This window comes from Delphinapterus leucas, chromosome X (genome assembly GCF_059928025.1).
Source record: "Delphinapterus leucas isolate spDelLeu-1000000601 "Yukka" chromosome X, BTC_Dleu_Yukka2, whole genome shotgun sequence".
NCBI lineage: Eukaryota > Metazoa > Chordata > Mammalia > Artiodactyla > Monodontidae > Delphinapterus > Delphinapterus leucas.
In genome coordinates, this window is record NC_143150.1 from 69767742 (window position 1) to 69789639 (window position 21898).

At 38.4% G+C, this 21898-nt stretch overlaps 1 protein-coding gene across 1 annotated transcript; it reads right to left on the reverse strand.

Moving 5' to 3' along the window:
- Nucleotides 1-20787: 20787 nt before the first annotated feature.
- Nucleotides 20788-21675, reverse strand: LOC111171014 (polyadenylate-binding protein 1-like 2). Its single transcript, XM_022566675.3, has one exon. The coding sequence runs from the start codon at nucleotides 21612-21614 to the stop codon at nucleotides 20976-20978; it is 639 nt and encodes a 212-aa protein (XP_022422383.1). The 5' UTR covers nucleotides 21615-21675; the 3' UTR covers nucleotides 20788-20975.
- Between the last annotated feature and the right edge of the window lie 223 nt (nucleotides 21676-21898).

A 21898-nucleotide genomic window follows, 5' to 3' on the forward strand; every position in this document is an offset into this window, starting at 1 on the left:
AGTTTCTTAAAAAACTACAAATAGAACTGCCATATGACCCAGCAATCCCACTACTGGGCATATACCCTGAGAAAACCATAATTCAGAAAGAGTCATGTATCAAAATGTTCTTTACAGCTCTACTTACAATAGCCAGGAGATGGAAACAACCTAAGTGTCCATCATCAGATGAATGGATCAAGAAGATGTGGCACATATATACAGTGGAATATTACTCAGCCATAAAAAGAAACAAAATTAAATTATTTGCAGTGAGGTGGATGGACCTAGAGTCTGTCATACAGAGTGAAGTAAGTCAGAAAGAGGAAGACAAGTACCGTATGCTCACACATATATATGGAATCTAAGAAAAAAAAGTCATGAAGAACCTAGGTGTAATACAGGAATATAGACACTTAACTACTAGAGAATGGACTTCAGGATATGGGGAGGGGGAAGGGTAAGCTGTGACAAAGTGAGAGAGTGGCATGGACATATATACACTATCAAACATAAAATAGATAGCTAGCGGGAAGGAGCTGCATAGCACAGAGAGATCAGCTCGGTGCTTTGTGATCACATAGAGGGGTGGGATAGGGAGGGTCGGAGGTAGGGACATGGAAGACAGAAGAGATATGGGAACATATGTATATGTATAACTGATTTACTTTGTTATAAAGCAAAAACTAACAGGCCATTGTAAAGCAATTATACTCCAATAAAGATGTTAAAAAAAAAAAAGAAAAGAAAATGGGGGAAATTTCTCCCAGCAGGCTCAGGAGCAGCGGATTAAAGATCCACAATTGTCTTGAAGTACACTGCATCAGTGGAGTGCCTGAAGAGACAACGAATCATCCCAAATTGAGGAGGTGGACTTTGAGAGCAAGATTTAGGATATTTTCCCCTTTTCCTCTTTTTGTGATTGTGTATGTGTATGCTTCTGTGTGAGATTTTCTCTGTATAGCTTTGCTTCCACCATTTCTCCTAAGGTTCTATCTGTCCTTTTTTAAAAATTTTTTTCTCAGTAATTATTTTTTAATTTAATAACTTTTTTATATTTTACTTTATTTTATTTTACTTTATCATCTTTCTTTTTTCCTTCCTTCCCTCCTTCCTTCCTTCCTTCCTTCCTCCCACTGTCCCTTCCTCCCTCCCTCCCTCCCTCCCTCCTTTCTTTGTTTCTTTCCTTCTTTCCTTCTTTTCTTCTTTCATTCTTTCTTCCTTCCTTCCTTTCTTCCCTCCTTTCTTTATTTCTTCCATTCTTTCTTTCTTTCTTCCTTCCTTTCTTCCCTCCTTTCTTTATTTCTTCCTTTCTTTCTTTCTTTCTTTCTTTCTTCCTACTAATTCTTTCTCGGTAATTTTTCTCCCTTTTATTCTGAGCCGTGTGGATGAAAGGCTCTTGGTGCTGCAGCCAGGAGTCAGTGCTGTGCCTCTGAGGTGGGAGAGCCAACTTCAGGACACTGATCAACAACAGACCTCCCAGCTCCACAAAATATCAAACTGCGAAAATCTCCCAGAGATCTCAATCTCAACACCAGCACCCAGCTTCATTCAACGACCAGCAAGCTACAGTGCTAGACACCCTATGCAAAACAACTAGCAAAACAGGAACACAACCCCACCCATAAGCAGAGAGGTGCATAAAATCATAATAAGTCCACAGACACCCCAAAACACACCACCAGATGTGGACCTGCCCACCAGAGAGAAAAGATCCAGCCTCATCCACCAGAACACAGGCACTAGTCCCCTCCGCAAGGAAGCCTACACAGCCCATTGAACCAACCTTCGCCATTGGGGACAGACATCAAAAACAACGGGAACTACGAACCTGAAGCCTGCACAAAGGAGACCCCAAACACAGTAAGATAAGCAAAATGAGAAGACAGAAAAACACACCGCAGATGAAGGAGCAAGAAAAAAACCCACTAGACCTAACAAATGAAGAGGAAATAGGCAGTCTATTGGAAAAAGAATTCAAAATAATGATAGTAAAGATGATCCAAAATCTCGGAAATAGAATAGACAAAGTCCAAGAAACATTTAACAAGGACCTAGAAGAGCTAAAGATGCAACAAACAATGAGGAACAACACAATATATGAAATGAAAAATACTCTAGATGGGATCAATAGCAGAATAACTGAGGCAGAAGAACGGATAAGTGGCCTGGAAGATGACATAGTGGAAAAAACTACTGCAGAGCAGAATAAAGAAAAAAGAATGAAAAGAACTGAGGACAGTCTCAGAGACCTCTGGGACAATATTAAACGCACCAAAATTTGAATTATAGGGGTTCCAGAAGAAGAAGAGAAAAAGAAAGGGACTGAGAAAATATTTGAAGAGATTATAGCTGAAAACTTCCCTAATATGGGAAAGGAAATAGTTAGTCAAGTCCAGGAAGCACAGAGAGTCCCATACAGGATAAATCCAAGGAGAAATATGCCAAGGCACATATTAATCAAACTGTCAAAAATTAAATACAAAGAAAGCATATTAAAAGCAACAAGGGAAGAACAACAAATAACACACAAGGGAATCCCCATAAGGTTAACAGCTGATCTCTCAGCAGAAACTCTGCAAGCCAGAAGGGAGTGGCAGGACATACGAAAGTGATGAAGGAGAAAAACCTGCAATGAAGATTACTCTACCCAGGAAGGATATCATCAGATTTGATGGAGAAATTAAAAGCTTTACAGACAAGCAAAAGCTGAGAGAGTTCAGCTCCACCAAACCAGCTTTACAACAAATGCTAAAGGAACTTTTCTAGGCAAGAAACACAAGAGAAGGAAAAGACCTACAATAACGAACACAAAACAATTTAGAAAATGGGAAAAGGAACATACATATTGATAATTACCTGAAAAGTAAATGGACAAAATACTCCTACCAACAGACACAGATTGGCTGAATGGATACAAAAACAAGACCCTTATATATGCTGTCTACAAGAGACCCACTCCATACCTAGAGACACATACAGACTGAAAGTAAGGGGATGGAAAAAGATATTCCATGCAAATGGAAACCAAAAGGAAGCTGGAGTAGCAATTCTCATATCAGAAAAAATAGACTTTAAAATAAAGACTATTAGAGGAGACAGAGAAGGACACTACATAATGATCAAGGGATCAATCCAAGAAGAAGATATAACAATTGTAAATATTTATGCACCCAACATAGGAGCACCTCAATACATAAGGCAAATGCTAACAGCCATAAAAGGGGAAATCGACAATAACACATTCATAGGAGGGGACTTTAGCACCCCACTTTCACTAATGGACAGATCATCCAAAATGAAAATAAATAAGGAAACACAAGCTTTAAATGATATATTAAACAAGATGGACTTAATTGATATTTATAGGACATTCCATCCAAAAACAACAGAATACACAATTTTCTCAAGTGCTCATGGAACATTCTCCAGGATAGATCATATTTTGGGTCACAAATCAAGCCTTGGTAAATTTAAGAAAATTGAAATTATATCAAGTATCTTTTCCGACCACAACGCCATGAGACTAGACCACAATTACAGGTAAAGATCTGTAAAAAATACAAACACATGGAGGCTAAACAATACACTACTTAATAACGAAGTGATCACTGAGAAATCAAAGAGGAAATAAATAAATACCTAGAAACAAATGACAATGGAGACACGATGACCCAAAACTTATGGGATGCAGAAAAAGCAGTTCTAAGAGTGAAGTTTATAGCAATACTCGCCCACCTTAACAAACAGGAAACCTCTCGAATAAACAACATAATCTTGCACCTAAAGCAATTAGAGAAAGAAGAACAAAAAAACCCCAAAGTTAGCAGAAGGAAAGAAATCATAAAAATCAGATCAGAAATAAATGAATAAAAATGAAGGAAACAATAGCAAAGATCAATAAAACTAAAAGCTGGTTCTTCTAGAAGATAAAGAAAATACATAAACTATTAGCCAGTCTCACCAAGAAAAAAAGGGAGAAGACTCAAATCAATAGAATTAGAAATGAAAAAGGAGAAGTAACAACTGACACTGCAGAAATAAAAAAGATAATGAGAGATTACTACAAGCAACTCTATACCAATAAAATGGGCAATCTGGAAGAAATGGACAAATTCGTAGAAATGCACAACCTGCCAAGACTGAATCAGGAAGAAATAGAAAATATGAACAGACCAATCACAAGCACTGAAATTGAAACTGTGATTAAAAATCTTCCAATGAACAAAAGCCCAGGACCAGATGGCTTCACAGGTGAATTCAATCAAACATTTAGAGAAGAGCTAACACCTATCCTTCTCAAACTCTTCCAAAATATAGCAGAGGGAGGAACACTCCCAAATTCCTTCTAAGAGGCGACCATCACCTTGACACCAAAACCAAACAAGATTGTCACAAAGAAAGAAAGCTACAGGCCAATATCACTGATGAACATACATGCAAAAATCCTCAACAAAATACTAGCAAACAGAATCCAACAGCACATTAAGAGGATCATACACCATGATCAGGTGGAGTTTATTCCAGGAATGCAAGGATTCTTCAATATATGCAAATCAATCAATGTGATAAACCATATTAACAAACTGAAGGAGAAAAACCATATGATCATCTCAATAGATGCAGAGAAAGCTTTTGACAAAATTCAACACCCACTTATGATAAAAAAAACCCACAGAAATTAGGCATAGAGGGAACTTTCCTCAACATAAAAAGGCCATATATGACAAACCCACAGCCAACATCATCCTCAATGGTGAAAAACTGAAAGCATTTCCACTAAGATCAGGAACAAGACAAGGTTGCCCACTCTCACCACTCATTCAACATAGTTTTGGAAGTTTTAGACACAGCAATCAGAGAAGAAAAAAAATAAAAGGAATCCAAATCAGAAAAGAAGAAGTAAAGCTGTCACTCTATGCAGATGCCATGATACTATACATAGAGAATCCTAAAGATGCTACCAGAAAACTACTAGAGCTAATCAATGAATTTGGTAAAATAGCAGGATACAAAATTAATAGAAATAAATCTCTGGCATTCCTATACACTAATGATGAAAAGTCTGAAAGTGAAATAATGAAATCACTCCCATTTACCATTGCAACAAAATGAATAAAACATCTAGGAATAAACCTCCCTAAGGAGACAAAAGACCTGTATGCAGAGAATTATAAGACACTGATGAAAGAAATTAAACATGGTACAAATAGATGGAGAGATATACCATGTTCTTGGATTGGAAGAATCAACATTGTGAAAATGACTCTACTACCCAAAGCAATCTACAGATTCAATGCAATCCCTATCAAACTACCACTAGCATTTTTCACAGAACTAGAACAATAAATTTCACAATTTGTATGGAAACACAAAAGACCCTGAATAGCCAAAGCAATACTGAGAATGAAAAACGGAGCTGGAGGAATCAGGCTCCCCGATTTCAGATGATACTACAAAGCTACTGTAATCAAGACATCATGGTACTGGCACAAAAACAGAAATATATATCATGGAACAGGATTGAAAGCCCAGAGGTAAACCAATGCACATATGGTAACCTTATTTTTGATAAAGGAGGCAGGAATGTACAGTGGAGAAAGGACAGCCTCTTCAATAAGTGGTGCTGGGAAAACTGGACAGGTACATGTAAAAGTATGAGATTAGAACACTCCCTAACACCATACACAAAAATAAGCTCAAAATGGATTAAGACCTAAATATAAGGCCAGAAACTGTCAAACTCTTAGAGGAAAACATAGGTAGAACACTCTATGACATAAATCACAGCAAGATCCTTTTTGACCCACCTCCTAGAGAAATGGAAATAAAAACAAAAATAAACAAATGAGACCTAATGAAATTTCAAAGCTTTTGCACAGCAAAGGAAACCATAAACAAGATCAAAAGACAACCCTCAGAATCAGGGAAAATATTTTCAAATGAAGCACCTGACAAAGGATTAATCTCCAAAATTTACAAGCAGCTCATGCAGCTCAACAACAAAAAAACAAACAACTCAATCCAAAAATGGGCAGAAGACCTAAATAGACATTTCTCCAAAGAAGATAAACAGATTGCCAACAAACACATGAAAGAATGCTCAACATCATTAGAGAAATGCAAATCAAAACTACAATGAGATATCATCCCACACCAGTCAGAATGGCCATCATCTAAATATCTAGAAACAATAAATGCTGGAGAGGGTTTGGAGAAAATGGAATGCTCTTGCAGTGCTGGTGGGAATGTGAGTTGTTACAGCCACTGTGGAGAACAGTATGGAGGTTCCTTAAAAAACTACAAATAGAACTACCATATGACCCAGCAATCTCACTACTGTGCATATACCCTGAGAAAACCATAATTCAAAAAGAGTCATGTCCTAAAGTGTTCATTGCAGCTCTATTTACAATAGCCGGGAGATGGAAGCAACCTAAGTGTCCATCATCACACGAATGTATAAAGAAGATGTGGCACATATATACAATGGAATATTACTCAGCCATAAAAAGAAATGAAATTGAGTTATTTGTAGTGAGGTTGATGAACCTAGAGTCTGTCATACAGAGTGTATTAAGTCAGAACGAGAAAGACAAATACCGTATGCTAACACATATATATGGAATTTTTAAAAATGTGATGAAAAACTTAAGGGTAAGATGGGAATAAAGGCACAGACATACTAGAGAATGGAGTTGAGGATATGGGGGGGGGCGAAGGGTAAGCTGTGACTAAGTGAGTGGCATTGTCATATATACACTACCAAACGTAAAATAGATAGCTAGTGGGAAGCAGCCACGTAGCACAGGGAGATCAGCTCGGTGCTTTGTGACCACCTAGAGGCGTTGCATAGGGAGTGTGGGAGGGAGAGAGATGCAAGAGGGAAGAGATATGGGAACATATGTATATGTATAACTGAGTCACTTTGTTATAAAGCAGAAACTAACACACCATTGTAAAGCAATTATACTCCAATAAAGATGTTAAAAAAAAGAATCCTCCTGCCAGTGCAGGCTGCATGGGTGCTAACCCTGGTCTAGGAAGATCTCACCTGTCATGAAACAACTAAGCCTGTCCTCCACAAGTACTGAGTCTGTGCTCTCGAGCCCATGAGCCACAACTACTGAGCCTGCGTTCCACAATTACTGAAGCCCTCGCACCTAGAGCCCGTCCTCTGCAGCAAGAAAAGCCACCACAATGCGAAGCCCACACACTGCAACGAAGAATAACCCCTGCTCACTGCAACTAGAGAAAGCTCGGCCACAGCAATGAAGACCAAATGCAGCCAAAAATAAATAAATAAATACATTTATTTTTTAAAATTCATGTACCACAATGTTCATTGCAGCACTATTTAATAGCCAGGACATGGAAGCAACCTAAGTGTTCATCGACAGATGAATGTATAAAGAAGTTATGGCACATATATACAATGGAATATTGCTCAGCCATAAAAAAGTAATGAACTTGAGTTATTTGTAGTGAGGTGGATGGAACTGGAGTCTGTCATACAGAGTGAAGTAAGTCAGAAAGAAAAACAAATACTGTATGCTAACATATATATATATGGAATCTAAAAAAAATGGTTCTGATGAACCTAGGGGCAGGAGAGGTATAAAGATAAAGACTCAGATGTAAAGAATCGACTTGTGGACACAGGGAGGGGGAAGGCTAAGCTGGGACAATGTGAGAGAGTAGCATTTACGTATATACACTACCAAATGTAAAATGGATGGCTAGTGGAAAGCTGCTGCATAACACAGGGAGATCTTTGTGACCACCTAGGTGGGTGGGATAGGGAGAGTGGGAGGGAGATGCAAGAGGGAGGGTATATGGGGTTATATGTATACATATCACTGATTTACATTGTTATACAGCAGAAGCTAATACGTTGTAAAACAATTATACCCCAATAAAGATAAAACAAAACAAAACCAAAAAACCTAAAGCTATCATTTAAGACCATCCAATTCATAAAGTTTAAAAACAGTTTTAATAATAAGTGATCAAGTTTGTTTATGGAAATGAAGAGTCTCCCAGTGTTGATAGGAGTATATATTACTACAACCATAATAAATTGCAATTGGAGATTATAATAAGAAACCATCAAGATGCCAACGTAAATTGTAATTTTTTTTAATCTTAAGATTTTAATTTTTCTTTACTTAGAATGTATTTTACCATTTATCTTGATATTTTACAATTCTAGATTAAAATGCAAATATAAGAGCATTCAGCTCAATTGTGGAATCATCAAAATTACAGAATTCATATTTCATAGCTTTAAAAATCTTAAAGATATTTTTATCTATGAATTCTTCTGACAATGTGTATCAAATTAATAATCTTTAAGATGAGGATTATCCTATGATCATAGCAGCCTTGATTTTTCAGAATTAATAGACTTTATATAGTAGAACTCTTTTATATTTACAGGAAAATTGAGCAGGTTAAACAGGGCATTCCCATATAACTCAGTCCTTCTATGCACAGTAGTTCCCCTTATTATCTTGTTAGTGTGGTACATTTATTACAATAAATGAAGCAATACTGATACCTTATCATTAACAAAGATCTATACACTATGTTTTATTAATTTTGTTGTGCAGTTCTATCGGTTTTAGCAAATGCATAGCGTTATGTATCCATCATTAAAGTCCCACAGAGAATAATTTCACCAAAAACATTCTGTACTTTACCTATCCGTCCTTCTCTCCCTCCCACAGAACCCCTGGCAAGCACTGATATTTTTATTGTCTCTATTGTTCTGCCTTTTCTGGAATGTCATATAGTTAGAATAGTATAGTATGTAGTCTTTTCAGACTGACTGATTTTGTATTTAATTCATTTAAGTATCCTCCATGTGTTTTTGTGGCATGGTAGCTCATTTCTTTTTCACACTGAAAAATATTCCACTCTACAGTATGAAAGTATATCTATTTACCTATTGAATGATATCTTGGTTGTTTCTAGATTTTGGAAATTATGAATAATGGCACTATACAAATTTATATGCAGGTTTTTGTGTTGACATGTTTTCAACTCATTTGGGTAAATACCTAGGAGCAGTGTTTCTGGATCTTACGGTAAGCCTGTTTAGCTTTGTACAAAACTGCCAAATGTTCTTGCTACATTTTGTATTACCAGCAGCTATGATGGCAGTGTCTGTTTCTCTTCATCATTGCCACCATTTGTTGTTATCAGTGTTTTGGATTTTGACCATTCTATAGTATGTGTGTGGTGGATCTCATTGTAGTTTCAATTTTCAATTCCCTAATGACCTGTGATGCTGAGCATCTTTTCATGTGCTTATTTGCTATCTGCATATATTCTTAGATTGGGGCTTCTGTTCAAATATTTTGCCAATTTTTAAATTGGAATGTTTTTCATCTTATTTATTTATTTAAAAAAATTTTGTCTGTGCCGTGGGGCATGTGGGGCCTTAGCTCCCTGACCAGGGATTGAACCCGTGCCCCCTGCAGTGGAAGAATGGAATCTTAACCACTGGGCTGCCAGGGAAGTCCCAGAATGTTTGTTTTCTTATTGTGGAGCTTTAAGAGTTCTTTGAGTATTTTGGATACAAGTCCCTTACCAGATATGTGGTTTGAAAATATTTTCTCCTAGCCTCTGGCATGCTTTTACATTCTCTTAACAGTGACTTTCACAGAGAAAAAGTTTCAAATTTTTATTTTATTTTTGTAGGATTATTGAGGTATAATTGACACATAAAGCTGTATACGTGTAAAGTGTACAACGTGAGGATTTAATATACATATACATAGTGAAATTATTACCACCATCAAGTTAATTAACATATCCATTACCTCACATAGTTACCTTTTTTGGTGTGGTGAAAATGATTAAGATTTACTCTTTGAGCAAATTTCAAGTGTACAATAAAATATTATTAACTATATTCACTGTGCTGTACATTAGATCCTCAAAACTTATTCATAACTGAAATTTTGTACCCTTTGACCAACATATCCCCATTTCTCCCAACCCCCACTCCTCGGTCACCACCATTCTACTTTCTGTTTCAATGAGTGTGTCTTTTTCTTAAAAAATTCCACATAAAAGTGAGATCATACATATTTGTTTTCCCCTGCTTGGCTTATTTCACTTAGCATAATGTCCTTCAGATTCATCAGTGTTGTCGCAAATGTCAGGATTTCCTTCTTTTTATAGCTCAAGTGCATATATTTTAAGAAATTTTATATCCTCTTCTTGTATTGATCTCTTTATCAGTATATAATACCTTCCTTTGCCGTTTGTTGTAGACTTTGTTTTAAAGTCTACTTTGTCTAGTATGAGTATTGCTACACCAGCTTTCTTGTCATTTCCATCTGCATGAAATATTTTTTTCCATCCTCTCATGTTCAGTCTGTGTGTTTCTTTAGCTCTGAAGTGTGTCTCTTTTAAGCAGCATCTAGATGGATCTGTTTTTTTAAATCAAGTCAGCCACCCCACATATTTTGATGGGAGCATTTAGTTCATTGACATTTAAAATGATTAATGATAGGTATGTACTTATTGTCACTTACTTACTCGTTTTTCTGGTTGTTTTTGTAATTCTTCTCTGTTCTTTTCTTCATTTAGTTTCTTCCTTTGTGGTTTGATGATTTTCTTTAGTGATATGATTTGCTCCTTTCTCTTTTAGTTCTTGTGTATCTATTGTAGGATTTTGATTTGTGCTTGCCATGAGGATCGTACATGACCTATATCTCCGTTTTTAAAACTCATAATTATTTAAGTTCAAACACTTTCTAAATGATCTTCATTTTACTCACCTCTCCCACATTTTGTGTTTTTAATGTCATATTTTATATCTTCATGTTCATTTCTCCACTGTTTATTGTAGTTGTAGTTAATTTTATAATTTTTCATCTTTTAATCTTTGTAATAGTTTACTTACATGACTGATTTGCAGCCTTTATTTTATCTTTTTTTTAACCATTGCAATTTTTCCTTTCTACTATTTCTTACTTTTTGTTGTAACTTTTTCTTTTCCACTTAATAAAGACCCTTCAATACTTCTAAAGTCATTTTAATATGATGAAATCTTTTAGTTCTTGCTTGTCAGAGAAGCTCTTTATCCCTCCTTCAATTCTGAATGATAATTTTGCTGGGTAGATTATTCTAGGTTGTAGGTTTTGCCTTTTCAGAACTTTAAATATCATGACACTCCCTTCTGACTTGCAAATTTCTGCAGAAAAATCTATGGATAGACTTATATGAGTTCTCTTCTATGTGTCTCTGTTTTTCTCTTGCAATATTTAGGAATCTCTCTTTAACTTTTGCCATTTTAATTATGACATGTCTTGGTGTGGGTCTCTTTGGGTCCATCCTCTTTGGCACTCTGTGCTTCTTGTTCCTGGATATCTGTTTCCTTTTTCAGGTTCAGGAAGTTTTCAACCATAATTTCATCAAATTCATTTCTGACACCTTTCTCTCTTTCTTCTCCTTCTGGGACCCCTATGATGCAGATGTTGGTATACCTGATGTTACACAAGAGGTCCCTCAAACTGTTCTCATTTTTTACATTTGTTTTTCTTTTTGCTGTTCTGACTGGGTGATTTCCATTATTCTGTCTTCCAGATCACTTGTGTGTTCTTTTGCATCATCTAGTTTGCTGTTAATTCCTTCTAGTATATTTTTCATTTCAGTTATTGTATTCTTCAAGTCTGATTCTTTTTATTATATTTTCTAGTTTCTTGTTAAAATGATCACTGTGTTCATTTATTTTTTCTCTAATCCAGTTAGCATTCTTATTACTAATGCATTGAACTCTTTATCTGGTAAGTTATTTCTCACTGTTTCACTAGTTGTTCTTTTCAGGGATTTTTTTTTCTGGTTCTTTCATTTGAAACAAATTTCTGTGCCCTCTCATTTTGCTTAACCTCTCTGTCTGTATGAAATTAGGTGAAACAGTTACTTAGTCCAGTCTTGAAGGGGTATCCTTGTGTGGGAGCATCCCTATACAGTCTGCATGTGCCCAGTGGCCTTGATGGGAATCTGGATCTGAAGTGAGCATGAATCACTTCCTCCCTCAGGGTGTGCTGGCAGCTCTCACCTTGGTAGGAGGTGGGGCTGGAGATGGAGAGGTTAGAACCAGAGCCAGGTATGAGCTGGGACTCTGCCTCTACTCATTGGCTAACATCACCATATTGGGGGCACAGTCAGGCTCTCAGTTGCTGGAGCAGAATCCCTGAGGGTCATTTCTGAGCTAGTTCTCTTTCCTCTGAGTGTGCATTCTCCCCCCTCCCAGCATTGGCATCTTTGCCAGAGAAGAGAGCAGTGGAAGAGTAAGAAGGGCCAGAGTGGGCACTCAGCATAGTCAGGGCATGTGCTGGGGCCATCCCAGCACCAGTCAGAGCTCTAGACCACTTCCAATTTGCCACCTCCATGAAGGCCAATAAATGTCTGCCCTTGCCCTGTGTGGATGTCATTCCAGTTCCGAGCTGGCTCTGTCCCCTACAAATGTGCACTTTCCTCAGCTGAGGCAGCCTTCACTCTTGTGTTGAGCTGCCCCATGCAGCAAGGGGGGAAGGATTGGGGTTGGCTGGGCTGGGGCATACACTGGAGCAGTCACGGGAAATTGGCTAAAGTCTCAGGCAGTTTCAATCTGTTTCCTTTGCCTTGTTTTGAGAGTAAGCAAATGTGTGTGTGGGCTCTTCCCATGTGGAGTCTAGATTTCTAACGGCCCTGTTGTCAGTCTCACTGGTTTTCAAACCAACTAAGGGGACTTGTCCTCCCTTTCTGGGACCTCAGGGCTGGGACACCCAATATGTGGTTCAAACCACTCACTCCCCAGGGAGGATCTCCAAGCCTATGTAATCCATCTCCTCTACTGTGTCTCCTTCCAGGGACACACGTCCTGGCCTGATCACCTCTCTTCCCTTCCCACCTGATTCCATGTGGATCTTTCTTACAGCCTTTGTTTTATAAGACTCTTTCTGCCAGACTCCAGTGTTTTTTTTCAGTGAGAATTGCTCCACATGTAGATGTATTTTTGATGTGTTCATGGGGGGGTTTCATGAGCTCCATGTCCTCCTACTCTGCCGTCTTGATTTCCTCCCTCCAGCAATAAACTATTTTCAAATTAAGGTATGTACATTGTTTTTTTAGACATAATGGTATTACACACTTAATAGACTACATTATATTGTAAAAATAACTTCTGTTTGCACTGGGAAGCCAAAAAATGAGTATAACTCACTTTATTGTGATATTCTCTTTATTGTGGTGGTCTGGATTTGAAGGCACATCTACGAGATATGCCTGTATACCCAGAATTGGGATTGAGGAATTGTATAGTAGCTCTAGTTTAAACTTTTTTAGTAACCTCCAAAGTGTTTTCCATAATGGCTGTGCCACTTTACATTCCCACCAATAGTGTAGAAGAGCTCCCTTTTCTCCACATCCTAGCCAACACTTGTTGTTGCTTATCTTTTTGATAATTGTCATTCAATAGTGTGAGGTGATATCTCATTGTGGTTTTGATATGCACTTCCCTGATCATTAGTGATGTTGAGCATATTCTCATGTACCTGTTGACCATTTGAATATTGTTTTATGGAAAAATATATATTCAGGTCTTTGCCCCTTTTAAAATTTATTGTTATTTTTATATTGAGATGTATGATTTCCTTGTATATTTTGGAAATTATCATATATATAGTTTGCAAATATTTTTTCCCATTCCGTAGGTTGCCTTTTCACTCTACTGATTGTTTTCTTTGCTGTGCAGAAGCTTTTTAGTTTGATATTATTCCACTTGTCTATATTTGCTTTGGTTGCCTATGCTTTTGGTGTTATATGCAAAAAATCAGTGCCAAGATCAATGTCAGGATCTTTTTTCCAAACCTTTTCCTTTTTCTGGGAGTTTTACAATTTCCAGTTTTATATTTAAGCCTTTAATCTATTTCAAGTTAATATTTGAGCAGTGTAACATAGGAGTTCACTTTCATTCTTTCACATGTGATTATTCAGTTTCCGAACACCATTTATTGAAGAGACTATCCTTTCCCAATTGCGTGTTTTTAGTGCCCTTTTCAAAGATTACTTGATTATATAAAGATGGGTTTATCTCTGGGCTCTCTATTCTGCCTCTCTTATTCTTCTCCTTGGTTGAGTATGCTGTTGAAGCTCTCTATTGAATTCTTCAGTACAGTTAGTGCATTCTTCAGCTCTAGTATTTCTGTTTGTTTTGGATTTTTGTTGGTGTCTATTTCTTTGTTGAACTTCTCATTTTGTTCACGCATTGTTTTCTAAATTTCATGTAGTTGTCCATCTGTGTGTTTTTGTAGTTCACTAAAGTTTAAGATGATTATTCTGAATTCTTTGTAAGACAGTTCATACACAGATCTCCATTTCTTTGAGATCAGTTATTGGAACTGTATTAGTTTCCATTGGTGGAGTCATAATTACTTGATTCTGCATGATTCTTGATCCCTTGCATTAGTATCTGCTCATTTGAGTAAATGATCTTGTCTTCAGTACTTTATAAGTTTGCTTCAGCATGAAAAGACCTTCACAAGTCTGTTCAGCTTGGGAAACTAGATGGATCAAGCTGGTAAAATCTGTGAGCATGTGAGGATTGTCTCTGAGATCTCTAGTTGGGTGAAGCCACTGCCTCCATGGTCAGGTGAGACCACTAACTGGGCTCTGCAACCACCTCTTACCAGGTGAGGTCATAGGCTGTGTTCACAGGCACGGTGGTGAAAACGGTGGACTCTGCAATTGGGTAAGGCTGTGGGTTGAGATCCAAAATATTTCCTGGTTGGGTGGGGTATTTGGCTATATTTCCAGACCAGGTGGTCCTGCTAGCTGGACTCTGTGTTCAGTTGGGGCTGCAGGCAGGGCTTCATAATCAGAAGGAGGCTTGGGCTGTGCTCTGATATCAGGCAGGGCTACAGGCTGTGCCCCCAAGCTAGGTGGGGCCACAGGCTGGACTTCTCAGTCAGGTAGGCCACTGGCTGTTCTCTGCTCTGCTCTTGGGTAAGGTTGCTGGCTGGGCTATCTGGTTGGTGGGGTGAGGGGGAGGGTTGCTGCATCTTTTAGTTCGGTGGGCTAGAGACTGTACAAAATGCTTTGCAGTCATGTGGCATCACATTTCAAGCTCTGTCTTCAGGTGGTGATGTGGGCTATATTCTTTTATTGGGCATGGTTGCTGGATGGGCTCCCTGCCTGGGCAGGGCCAAAGGCTATGTTCATCCAGAGCTGGAGGCTGGGCTTCGCATCTCAGCAGTACCATGGGCTGGGCTCTGAACCTGCCCAGGGTCACTGTTCAGGCTCCCTGGTTATGTGGGGTGAGATGCTATGCTTAATAGTTTGACAGGGCTTCTGGCTTGGCTACCCGCCTGAGCAAGGCTGTAGAATAAGCTCTGTGGCTGTCAGTGCTCTTTGGTCAGGTTTCCTAATGGGTATAACTGTTGGGAAAGGCTGCAAATTTGCTTCCCTGCCTGGGTGGGGCAGTAGAACAGGTTCTACAGTTGTTAAGGCCTGTTGACTGGAGACCAACATCAGGCATAACTGCCAACTGAGCTCCCTGGCCACACAGGGCCATTGGCTCAGCTCTGCAGATGGGAAGAGCCACTGGTTGGAATCTCTGCTCTGGCATCACTGCAAGCAGGAATGTTATCTGCCAAGGTCTGAGCAGTGGTTGCTGTAAGGTCCACTTTTCTGTCTCTATCTTACCCCCAGTGATCAATCCTCACAGGTTCTCCCACTGACCCCTGTGAGACAAGACCTGAGTGGGCCTTCTAGGAAGCATCCTGCAATACTGGTGAAGCTAGATGTTCACCTTGGGTTCTCTTTTTACCACTGGAGAAACCATGGGCCCAGGGAGCATTCTTTGTGTGGCTCCATGCCAGCCTGGGGGAGAGGCAATGCTGCTAGAGTGTAGTCCCTTCTCTTACCCTTCTAACATGGTCCTTCTGGTCTCTGTGGCCCAGAGGATTGCTTCAGTTTGACTCTTGGGTTCTGAGATTTTCTTAATCATGTCTTAGCTATGGATAGTTGCAAGCTAGTCTTGTGAGTAGGACTAAAGATGGGAATGACCTACATCACCATCTTGATGATGTCATCCTCTCATTTTTAAGGATGTGTTTTATTAAATAAAACCTTTAAGGAAAACGTATTCGAATATTTTTTGTTAAAATATGCTTACATGTGCATAAGAAAAAGGGATTTGGAGGCATAAAACATTATGAACATTCATTATGCCTTCTTTTCATTATAATTCAGTAGTTAAGGGCACAGACTATGAATCTACACTACATGGGTTTAAATCCTATCTGTGTTAATTGCTAGCTGTATGACTTTGGACTGTTACTTAACCTCTCTCTCTATGCCTCAGTTACCTCATCTGTAAAATTGGGAAAACAATACTATATACCATATACAGCTTTTTGTAAGGATTAAATTAGTTATTATGTGAGAAGCACTTAGTGTCTCACACAAATTATGGATATTAGATCATTATATTCTGACTCAAACAGTTTCAAATCGTTTTTTGAAAATAAGTAGAAAATGATTTACCTTTTGAAATATCTTTTTCCCATAGTTTAAAAAGAATTACAAGTGAAGACAACAATGCAAAACAATGGACACAATTGTAAACTGGGAATGGATTATGGTTAGTGTAGAATGATCTTGTAGTCTTTCTGACAGTGTGATTTACTTTGTAGTTAGACTTCTAATAAATGTATGATAAATAAATGCTCCTGAATGTGTGTGAAGACATGGCTGCAAAAATAGTCTTCCCACAGGCTTTATTTTAATATGAAAAAACTGGAAACAAAAATCCACTAGGTAAGTCATGTGGCTTACAAAATTGATGGCCTATAGATACCATAATATACTATGTGACAACCATCAAAAGGATTATGTAATATTAATTCACATGGACATATTTTTATGAGATATTTTAGTTTAAAAAGCAGGCATTATATTAGTATTTATGAATATGTACATACAGGTGTATCCATCTAACAATATGCATATATAAACGTGTGAAGGATTATACAACCACATTTTATATGTAGTTTTTAGCCAGAGGTAGGATTATGGTTATGTTCCATGTTATTCACTCAGTTTAACAATACCTTATGATATTTCTAGGATTTGTTTGCCTAGCAAACAAATAAAGAGGTTAATAAAGGCTAATAAATAATAAAAGTGAATAAAAAGAAAAAACGTTTATTATAACAAGGAAAATTTTAAACTATGAATTCTTTTATCCATTGAAAACTTAGTAAAGTTTAATATAAATTCTAATACCCAGTTCAGAGCCCTAGGCAAAGAACTGGTCACACATATAGACTGGAAATAACAGAATAATAGAGTAAGTTGACACAACTTTATGAATGAAAATTTGATTCCATACTTCTTTTAAATTTTATGGACAAATAGTCTGAAAAATGCTCTATAAATTTTTTCTGCTTTTTTTTCTTCTAGGAGTGTTTACTATAGAAACAATTATGCAAGTGACTGTAAATTTAGGCAAAAGGTAGTCAACATAGTGGTCTGAAATTAAAAGAGAATTGGGAACAAAGAAAATATCTAACAATGTAGGAATTAAGAAATGAATTGATCCACATACACAATAGATGTTCAGAGACCATTTTAAATGATATGAAAAAATAAACAAGAAAATATAACCAAGGTTTATTTATACTGAATAAGGTTTTGAAACAATGTAAAGCATGATTTGATATCTTATGTATATAAATATTTAAATTATAATATGTAATAATGATGTATGTATTATACAATGCAATATGATATATACATATATGTATAGCTAAATGTTTTAGATTTAATTCTTTATATTATCAGTGCTACTTTTATTTTCTTTATTTTGCCTATCAATGCTATGTGATATTTGTAATGAGTCTGTATTCCTTGAATAAGAAGCAAAACAAAATATTTTTTAAAAATTGAAAAACAAAAAATTAGGGGTTTTATAGCATTTATATCAGTTTAAAAAAAAAGTTTGTAATATCCAGGGAGAAACCTGTGTAGAAAAATGGGCATTCTTCCAAAGTATTGGTTGAAGTGTAAATTGGTACATCCAGGCCACCTGATGGTACAGTTAAAAAAATCTTAAAAGGCCTTTACTTTTCAATATCACTTCTATGTATTTATGTAAGTACAATAATTCTGCAGGAAAATTATTCACCATAGACTGGGGTTTAATGGGGAAATTTTAGAAACTACTTTAAAGTCCAAAGTACAGAAACACTTCTAAAAATTCTGATCCCCCAATACAATGATAATGAGTTGTGGGAGAATACTGAATAGCCAAAGATGTTTTAGATATATTTACAATATATTGAAAAGGAAATTTTGACAGAATATATTCAGTATGATCCTATATTTGTTTTAAATTTTATTGACAAATAGGGAAAGCCTGAAAAGGCAAAAAATAATCTCTTTAAAATGGTTGTTGTGTATATTTAATACGTCCTCTTTTCCAAGCAATGCACTTTTAAACGAAATAATAAAAGAAACATCCACAAAGCCAAATCAGTTTCTCAAACTTAAAAAAAATACTAAGTTATTTAAGAAATAAATAGGGAAATATGCAATCTCTTACACTGTTGAGAGGCATAATCTTGATGAAAGAAGCATTTAGCAACAGACTGGCAAGTTATATAAGTCAATTAAATATCTCCACATGTCAGTAAACATTCAGCTACAAATGTGTTCCCCATAGAGTTAAACCTACTGGGAAAACCCAGAAAAATATAAGCATACATCAAGGGGCTAAGTTTAATGAATTATAGCTCATTCATAATATAGAATATAAAGTAAAAACAAAATTACAGAATATTTAATAATTTGGAAATATTATAAGAAAGACCGATTATTGTGAAATTATCCCATAATGAAACAATACATATTACATTTTTAAAGTATTATTTATGTACATATTTCCTGTGTTTCAAAGTTTTTCTTTTTGTCAAGTGGTAGAATTAGGAGTGATTTTGACTTTTTTCTTGTCAATTAAAAAAGGTTTCTATTATGATACTGTATTATTTGTATGAAAATAAATGTTTAAAATAAATAAAAACAAAAAAGCTCCAGCTATAGCAAGTCCAGAAAATCGTCCAGGTTTCCAGGTCCTCTCACAATGTTATTGTACTTATGAGGGTGAATTGATAATTATATCTGTGAACAGTTGCTTAATAATGAACCAAAAAAAAAAAAAGATTTCAAAACTTGAACCATTCAAATCTTCTTTTAGGACTGTTTGTTCAGGAAATAATCTTGAATGTAAGCAAGGTTTATGCACTATGATATAAGCAGCTTGGGCTTGAATAAGAAAGCAAAGAAACCACCCAAATGTGCAATAATGACAAAGTAGTGAAAACAAATATACCCATATCTATATCTAAATATGGATATAGATGCATACATCTATCTATTTCTCTATCTAGCCCATCCACTGGAATACAACAGCCACAGAAACTATTTTAGAAGAATATTTAATGACATGAAAGGAAGTTCAAGAATATCTATGTATACATCTATATCTATCTATATCATATATTTATGTGTGAAAAAGCCGATATTGAAACAGTATATACATTAAAATTCACATATATATCACATGAAAAATACTGGGCAGGTGCAGATGAAAATGATTCAGGGAGGTATGGGTGCTCATTAGGATTGATTACAGGTGACATTAATTTTCTTCTGTTAACTTGTCTGCTTTGTGATTTGTTTCCTGCAATGGAGCTGAATTATTTTTCTGAGAATGGGGAAAAGGGCAGGAAGTGGGCACAGGGGAAGGAGGTGAAAAACAGTATTTAAATTCAGCAAAGCAACCAAGGACAGTGAAATACCATTTGCAGCCCATCAAGCTGGCCAAGACACACACACACAAACACACACACACACACACACACACACACACACACACATCAATTACAGTGACCAGGAGACTGTGCAGGGGAAATGGGCATACTCTTTTTACTAGCTGAGCTGGCTGGCATGAATGAAAATCGGTACAATGCTTATGAAGGGGCCATTTGGCAACACACAGGAAAAGTCTTTAAAATGTCCATATGTGGATCCTGCAAGTCCACAATTAAGATCATCAGGTATGCTAGCGAAGATTTGGCTTGACAAGGGAGAATTCACTCATTGGAGTATACACAATGCTGGGTTTAAACACAGGGAAAGAACTAGGCACCACCTGAATGTCCAACAATGCAGGAATGACTACAGAAATGTTAGGGTCCATCGATACACTCTTCAGGCACTGAAGATGATGGTTCTGAAGCCTGTTGAATAACATGGAAAGAAGTTCAATGGGTTGATTTTTGTTTGGTTTTAGTTTTTGAAAAAGCAGATTAAGAAACACCACATACATGAACCATTCTATAACAGTGTGTTAAAAGGGAAGGTGGGGTGGAGGTGAGGAAGGGAGGGAGAGAGGAGAGGAGAGAGCCTGGAAAACAGCACACGGAAATGGTAAAAGTGGTTGTCTCCCGGTAGTAGGGTCATGGGGAGCAATTACTCTCTTGGGTTTCCCTCATCTGATTTCCTTCTCCTTCCTGATGTTTCTACCATGAAATTGTATCACCTGTGCAATAAACAAAGAGAGAAATTGCTTTTTAAACCAAACCACAAGGAGAAGACAGCCTTTAACCTGTCAAGTGGCACAGATTAGCAAGATTATTCACAGCACCCAAGGTGGGTGTGGGGGGAAGGGAGGGGAGAGGAGGGGTAGGGACGACAGGGGAGTGGAGAGAAAGTCAGAGAGAGACACAGAGTGAGAGGGACTGAGACAGGTGGAGGGAGGGAGAGATGGAGGGAAGGAAGACGGGGGTGCGGGTGGGGGGGGCGGTTGTGAGAGAGAGAGACCTGCACTCCCAATACAATACACTGCTGGTGGGTTAGGGGGGCAAAGGGTGGGGCTGTAAACCGGGTGGGAGCCAAGGTTTGGCTCTGCTGGCTGGCTCGCTCCTGGGATGTCTTCATCGCAAGGTGGCCTCCTCGTCGGTGTCTTCCTCGAAATCCTTGACGTCAGCACTGGTGGACTGTCTGGCCCAGGCTCCCCTTTCGGCCTCTCGTTCCTTATGCGACTTGAATCTCCCAACGAAAATTTTGCGGTAGTTCAGGAACATGCCATTCATCGCATCAATGGCCCGCTCGGCGGACTCCTGCTTCTGGAAGTGCACGAACCCGTAGCCCTTGGGCCCCTTTTCGTCGCAGGCCACTTTGCAGGAGAGGATGTTGCCGAACGCCGAGAAGATGTTGTACAGCGCCTTGTTGTCGATGGTTTTGCCCAGGTTCTTGATGAAGACGTTGCCCACCCCGCTCTTGCGGAGCGAGGGGTCCCGCTGGGACCACATGATGCGAACTGGCCTGCCCTTGATGACATCAAAGTTCAGGGTCTCCAGGGCCCGCTTGGCGTCTACCGGTTGCTGGTAGTTGACATACGCATAGCCCAACGAGCGGCGGGTGATCTTGTCCCTGCAAATGCGGATGGAGAGGATGGGCCCGGCCGGGCTGAACTTCTCGTACAGCATTGCCTCCGTCACCTCAGGGTGCAGGTCGCCCACGTACAGCGAAGCCATAGGAAAGTCCGGATTCCTCCCTGAGCCCCCGCCCATCTCCGCATCAGCATCTGCAGCGGCCACCGCCGCCGCCACCTCCGCATCTGCATCCGCATCCGCATCCGCATCCGCCTCCCCCAAGGGGGGCGTCGCAGCCTCTGCCGCCGCGGCGGCTTCGGCCACACTGGCCTCCGCCACGGCCACTGCCGCTGCCGCCAGGGAGGCCTCCGCCTCCTCCCCCGCTACGGCTGCCGCCGCCTCCCCCAGGGTGACCTCCGCCACTGCCTCCTCCACTGAGGCCTCGGCCTCCAACTCAGCCTCCACCTCTGCTTCCGCCTCCG

Excerpts from the sequence above, each read along its gene's own strand:
- LOC111171014 (XM_022566675.3), bottom strand. The coding sequence starts at position 21,614 with ATGGGCGGGGGCTCAGGGAGGAATCCGGACTTTCCTATGGCTTCGCTG.